General features: G+C 35.6%; 1 protein-coding gene across 1 annotated transcript; it reads left to right on the top strand.

Moving 5' to 3' along the window:
• LOC105162194 (branched-chain-amino-acid aminotransferase 2, chloroplastic) lies at window positions 422-6,424 on the top strand. Its single transcript, XM_011080165.2, has 10 exons — window positions 422-649; window positions 825-895; window positions 1,012-1,189; window positions 1,699-1,875; window positions 1,967-2,098; window positions 2,192-2,290; window positions 2,749-2,865; window positions 3,771-3,866; window positions 4,383-4,495; window positions 6,109-6,424. The coding sequence occupies exons 1-10, from the start codon at window positions 572-574 to the stop codon at window positions 6,221-6,223; spliced, it is 1,176 nt and encodes a 391-aa protein (XP_011078467.1). The 5' UTR covers window positions 422-571; the 3' UTR covers window positions 6,224-6,424.

The raw sequence follows: 6,880 nt of genomic DNA, 5'->3' as shown, positions 1-6,880 counted from the left end.
TTGAGCATGCCTAATCTCAAGGGCATGTGGGAAATTCGGCTCAATCCGAGTTTAATCAAAATTGAATGGAAATTACATGACGGTTAATTATATATAAAATTCTTACTCAAATTATATTTGCTCGACTAAATCAATCACACAATAAGTATAGTATAAATTATATTTACCATGTAATTAATTACTATTTTTGAATTGTATACCAAATTTCAATTTTACTAAAATTGCATGAACTTATGGATATACATTTAAAAAAAAGTAATAAATTACCTTAAAATTTTACACATCTTATTCCTTATATAATTTGTTTGACTTTGCCAAATCTGAATACCCATTTAGTTTTTCTTTTGACTGTGGGTCCCATTCAAATACACTTTTCCTTTCTTTAATTGACAGAGTTTATCTCAAAAAACTCGAAACTGTGTATTAATTAGTGAAATCTTGCGCCACCAAATAGCCCGTGTGCATGTCTATCCAGCTCCGATGCCTTAGCCTCTTCCTACCTCTGGGCTCTGCTGGGAATACTTGAAACATTGTCTCAATCTCATCAGCTGTTATTATAGTTAAGAAAACCATGATTCAGAGGAGTGCCTGCGTGTTTCTTCGACTTCTCAGCCGCGCTCCAACCCCACCAAGTTCTTGTACATCGAAGGTTTTATTTCCTGCCTCCACCCTTTGATAATCTTCCTTATTTTCTCTTCTTTTTCGCATTTTGAACGATTTGAAAAACAGAGGGAAGGAACAGGACGGTTTGCTGGAGGTGTAAATAGTATTTAGGACTTAAACAAGCTTAATTCTAATCAAATCTTTGCTTGCTGTAATGTTAGGCTAGAGCTGGCTATTACGGGACTCAAGCTACGTCGTCCCTGCGGGAGGCCTGCGAATCGTCTAACTACAGGTAGTCAGGCCATAACCTGCAGCAACTCATTAGTTACTTATTACAAACATATTATAAGCGCTTTGTGGATTGAGTTTTTGGTGTTGTTTTACATGGTTTGGGTGGTGACGGTGCAGTCGGACAGACGATGAGTATGCAGACGTGGAGTGGGACAATTTGGGCTTTGGTTTAGTGCAAACTGATTATATGTATATGATGATGTGTGGAAGAGATGAGGAGTTCAAGCAAGGGCAGCTTAGCCGTTATGGGAACATTGAGTTGAGCCCTTCTGCTGGAGTTTTGAACTATGGTCAGGTATGGGTCATGAATTTGTTCCTTCATATTCGTTAGGAAAAATGGTAAGATCGATAGCTTGGTTCAGTTGGTAAAAATGAGTTATTTTATATGAAACGATTGTGTGAGTTCAATTCCCATTGTCATAAGGTCTGTGTACCGGAGAAACCTATGGTTCAGGTGCATGTGCTAAGTCGTGGTGGTGATCAAAATTGAAGTACAAAAAAGAGATGAAATTCTTATATATATTGACCGTCAAAATAGCAAATGAATTAACAGCGGAGTTTGGGTTGTGGGGATGTGGGCTGATTGATTCATACTACTTGGTATACAATGATGAATTGCAGGCTCACATAGCAAATTGACACTATTGATCCTTCAACTGGAAGTGATCAAATCAGAATTACTCTTGATCTATTCAGCCACAAGGATCAACAACATTTTGTAAAAGTTAGATGATAAAATTTGATTGGATTAATTCTTTTGAAATCATTTTTTCTTCATAAAAATCAGTACCCATATCCCAACAGGGATTGTTTGAAGGCACAAAGGCTTTCAGAAGAGAAGATGGAGGTCTCTTTCTATTCCGTCCGCAAGAAAATGCAATCCGCATGCAAATTGGCGCCCAGAGAATGTGCATGCCTTGCCCTTCTGCTGAACAATTCCTTGATGCTGTTAAGCAAACTGCTCTTGCCAACCGGCGCTGGGTAATCGATGTCTCTCCTTCAATTAGTATTCTTGTTTGTTCCTGTTCATTACCTCAGCAATTTTCGCGTTTTCTTTGTTCAACCAAAGCAGATTCCTCCCCCGGGAAAAGGGTCTCTGTATATCAGGCCTCTACTCATGGGAAGTGGACCTGTACTGGGTTTGGCACCTGCTTCTGAGTACACATTTTTAGTGTATGCTTCCCCAGTTGGAAATTATTTTAAGGTTAATTACGTTTTTCAGTTTATCTAATTGATTGGGAAATGATGTATGTTGGCAGAGAGAGTAATTTTCTTGTATGGGTTGTTGTTGTTGTAGGAAGGGATAGATGCCCTGAACTTGTATGTTGAAGATGAGTTTCATCGTGCCGCTCGTGGTGGTGCTGGAGGTGTGAAGAGCATTACCAACTATGCACCGGTAAATGATCTCGTTTTTAATATGTTTGATGAAAGTCCTTAAAGAAGATAGAAATTGAATTGTTTCATCAGTGTAGATGTATTCTATACATCAGCAGAAAAAGAGTTTAGAGGTAGCAAGTATTCTCTCAACTAAAGTTCTATTGTTTCTCTAAAATGTCAATTTGCTGCTTGTGTTCTGCAAAATATAAAGTTATGTGGTCGACATTAGGAAGCAGAGAGGTATTGGAACGCTGGATCAACAATTTAATTTATGGTTGGATATTAACCTGTCGATCATGGTTATGAAGTTCTGCTGGCGTTTGAAAAGTTCTTGTAATTTGATATGTTTGCCGATTCTTCAGTCTCAAACATAATATTTTTTCCTTTTATTTCGTGGCTGTCGAGATGAGTAAAGACTATACTGCATATTCTTTGTTTTGCTATGGGCTTGACATATATTGTCCTCTTGTCATGTAGGTCTTGAAAGCCATAGCTAGAGCAAGGGACAGAGGCTTCTCCGATGTCTTGTACCTGGATTCAGTAAATAAAAGAAACATTGAAGAGGTCTCATCTTGTAATGTCTTCATCGTGAAGGTATTTAACTCTTTAATGTTTCTTATATAAGTTCCTTAGCCAATGTATTGTTACAATTTTACTCCTATCCACATTCTGTGAGTGACATGTTTATACATTCATTTAGTGGAAAATTACACAATGCTAATGAAGAATGAAGAGAATATTGCAAAGCTACTTGGAAGCTGCTGACTTTTAAACATTATTGTGAAGAATGATGCATTGTTTAGTGAAAAAGAGCTAAAAGCCTGCTTGAATGCAATGGAGACATTTATAAATCCGATGACAGTTTTAAGGTTATACTGGTGGTCAAATGCATGCGATGTGAAAAATATATTGGTTTTAGGTTAGTATTTTGAGTTTGTCACAACCATAAAATCATCTCTCTGTTTTCACTTAGAACATATGAACCCTGCTCAATCCAAGTCAAATCATGATTATTTTAGTCGTTTCCATGTTGAGTTAGGATTTTAAGCTCGATAGGCATAGGCTGTATTTGTTAGTTGTTAGCAAAAAATTTCAAAGAAAGTGTCGAGTGGTTTGCTGATGTTTAGAAGGCAACAAAGATTATCATCAAGCAAGAAGTTAAGTTTTCCTTTTCTTTTTGTTTTGTTCTAATATTACTTCTTTTATTTGAGATTATGTCCCTAATCTAAATGTGTCGGTGCAATTAGGTCCTGTGGACAAAGAGTTCTTGAAGAAAATTGAATTGTTTGGGTCCATTAAATGACCATGGAAGGCAAATGTGCATATGTTGCTTTAGAAGCTGATCAGGGTATTTCAAGAAGAAGAAAAACTTAGGTCCTCCAGAACATAGGAAGATCCCTCTGTTGAGTGTGGATAACATTAGTTTCGGATATTATTCAGTGGTATAAATCAGCAAAAATGTATGGACTACTGACTGATGAATGATTTTCTCTGTGCAGGGCAACATTCTTTCAACTCCTGCAACCAACGGTACTATTCTTGCAGGAGTTACACGTAAAAGCATCATTGATATTGCACATGATCTGGGTTATGAGGTACTTGTTGGCAATCTGTGCTACTTACATGTTCGGCTACTATCCAACGCTCATACTCAAGCACAAGCTTAAGCCTGATTTGTTATAGGACTCATGGGTAGTATTGGGTGCGTTCAAAGAAGTTCTAGGAACATAACGAGACACGCACTTTTACCAAACGATGATAATTATTTGTTAAAGAAAATTCACATATTTGTTTCTACAGTAGCTATAAACTACCACATGTATATCATAATTTCTTTATTCTAATATAACTACTTAGGGGTTGATATTCTTATTATCACGTAGTCATCGTGCTTTATAACCTTCTGTAGCTAGCACGAAAGAGTGCTGTGAATTACATTAATTTCTGCATTAATTCTCTCATGATCATCGACCAATACGTTCTGAACTGATCATCTGGATGAACAAAAATTCTTTCTATATTCTCTTCCTTAGTTCTGTCCATCTAGATTCTTGAATACACACATCATTCCGTCTGGAGAAGGATTTAAGGAACTTTCTAAATTCAACCAGGTTGAGGAGCGTTCTATTTCGATCGAAGAATTAATCAATGCTGATGAAGTATTCTGCACTGGAACTGCAGTTGGTGTTGCTCCAGTAGGAAGTATTACATACAAGGGTAACAGGTGCGCACATTGACCCTCTAGCCTGCCAATTTCTTATTTGAAGAAAAGCTATACTTGTAGATTATTTGATTTTGCAGTAATCAATGTTGTCAGATGTGAAGGTTTAAGTACTGTTAAAGCAGTAAGAACGACCATCTTTATAGCAGTAATAATATCATATGATTTGAGCCTGCTGGACAGGTAGATGAATTAAGTATACTCAGTCTTGGATCAGTTATGTTGCGTTGGATTGATATATTTGAAGTTAGGGATTTCAAATTTTTATTAACAAAATCCTCTTAATCTGTTCACATAGTTTCATATTATCGAAGATTTGTAAATTTTCTACTATCATTTTAAACTATATTTTGTAGAATATGGATGGATTTCAACATATATATATATTTTAATTTGGAGTCATTTTAATTTTTTTCACCTGAATCATTCCATCCTAATATAACATTATTGAATTCGGAAATCCTAATTTGTTTGCCCTAGGATGCCTCACCTACTTTAATGGGAAAAATACAATTTTACTGCTATAGTTTAGGAGGTGATATTTTTTTATCCCGTATGAATTGATTTCGTAATTTAATTATGTATTTTTAAACTTTTGAAAATTTTAGTCTTTTTTGGGCCAAATTAGCATGAAAATTGCATGTGATTTACACATGATCCAATGAAAATGTAATTTTAGTTTTGTAATTTAGGGCTTGACATTTTTGATCCTGCATGAACTGATTTACAGAACTAAAATTATAATTTAATTGGCCATGTGCAATTCATGCAATTTGGCTAAAAAATGACTAAAATTGTTAAAATTTTAAAATTATATAACTAAATTACCAAAGTCAATTTATACAAGGCCAAAACAAACCACCCCCTAAGTTACAAGAATTGCTATTTTCCCTACTTTAATTCAAACCCAGATACTGTCATTGTATAATTAGATTGCCTGTAACGCTGTGGTATCAAAATTTTCTTAATTGTATGAATTATTTCTGTCTTTAATACATATTAGATATATATATATATATATATATATATATAGTTATATACTATACATACATAAATATAACACATACAGGTGGAATGCAACTGGATGATGATATATGGGAAAATTCTTGTTCAGATCAAGTTTGGCATAATCAAATCAATTATATTGGTCACTTTTTCTGAATTGTACATAAATCACACAACAAGTGTATTGAACGATCGAGTCAGATCCGGGCTAAAATGTTCCTGAGATGAGACCTGGATTGGAGTCTCGATATCTCCAAAATAAAAATGTAAAAAGATCCGTAATGTGTTACTTATATTGGTATCAGAAGTCATCAGCAAAAACGTATCCTCCAAAACGAACTGTCATCAATTGTTATTTATCATTGCAAGTGATCAAATTTCAGGATTCTTAGACATAGTAGTTGTAGCAGTTGTGATCCCTTACCGCCACGGTGAAAAGGTCCTCAATAACTAGGTGAACTGCATTTTACCGCATACAAAAATACTCGTAGGCATAAAACCTCTTGAACAAGAACAATGGCAATGCGACCATTGTGCAGTTAGTATGTTTACAGGTATTATCGTTGCATTTTGTTTGTTGTTAATGTACTGAACAGTTATTTTGGGTACAGGATCGAATATAAGACAAGCACTCAACTCGTGTCCCAGAAGCTGTATTCAAGACTTACAGGGATCCAAAGAGGCATCGTCAAGGACGATCGGGGATGGGTCGTAGAAATTGATTGATGGAGCTCTCTATCCTGCTCTTAGAACTATGGTCAGTTGTCTTCCTACTGGTAAATATGTAGTAACTGTAGATATAGTGCTTGGATTATACATAAACCCATTCATCAGCTTCTGCGATGTGTTGTCCATGCCAAGAACTTTTGTTATTGTAAGAAAGGAAGATTATTTTTGTGTGTTTTATTGAATGACCAACTACTTATACCTAAAAGATAGAAGAGGATATACAGAAATAATGTTGTAAATCTTAATACTCCTACTCAAGGGAGCATAGATGATATCAATCATGCACAGCTTGTCACACAACTTTTGAATTGCTTTGCTCCTAAAGCTTTAGTAAGAAGATCTGCTGTCTTCTCTGCAGGAGTCTATGCAGTGCAAATTTTTTGATTTATAACAGCCAAGTGAAAATCGACTTCAATATGCTTTATTCTCTCATGGAAAACTGGATTACTTGCAAGGTCGATAGCTGCTTGATTGTCACAATACATAGGCACAGAGTCACTATTCATGAAACCCAACTCTCTCAAACTTTTCAACCATAAAATTTCAGTAGTAGTGTGAGCCCTAGTCCTCCTGTACTCAACTTCTATCGATCTAGCTACTATAGTTTGTTTTTTGCTGCGCCAAGTTACAATATTTCTGCCAACATGGGTACGA

The sequence above is a fragment of the Sesamum indicum genome, linkage group LG5 (genome assembly GCF_000512975.1).
Source record: "Sesamum indicum cultivar Zhongzhi No. 13 linkage group LG5, S_indicum_v1.0, whole genome shotgun sequence".
Classification (NCBI taxonomy): Eukaryota; Viridiplantae; Streptophyta; class Magnoliopsida; order Lamiales; family Pedaliaceae; genus Sesamum; species Sesamum indicum.
This window is presented reverse-complemented; position numbering and strand designations above follow the sequence as displayed.

Coding starts and splice junctions, on each gene's coding strand:
- LOC105162194 (XM_011080165.2), top strand. CDS start 572: ATGATTCAGAGGAGTGCCTGCGTGTTTCTTCGACTTCTCAGCCGCGCT. Junction 2,099..2,191: donor CAGTTGGAAATTATTTTAAG/GTTAATTACGTT, acceptor TTGTTGTTGTAG/GAAGGGATAGATGCCCTGAA. Junction 4,496..6,108: donor ATTACATACAAGGGTAACAG/GTGCGCACATTG, acceptor TTTTGGGTACAG/GATCGAATATAAGACAAGCA.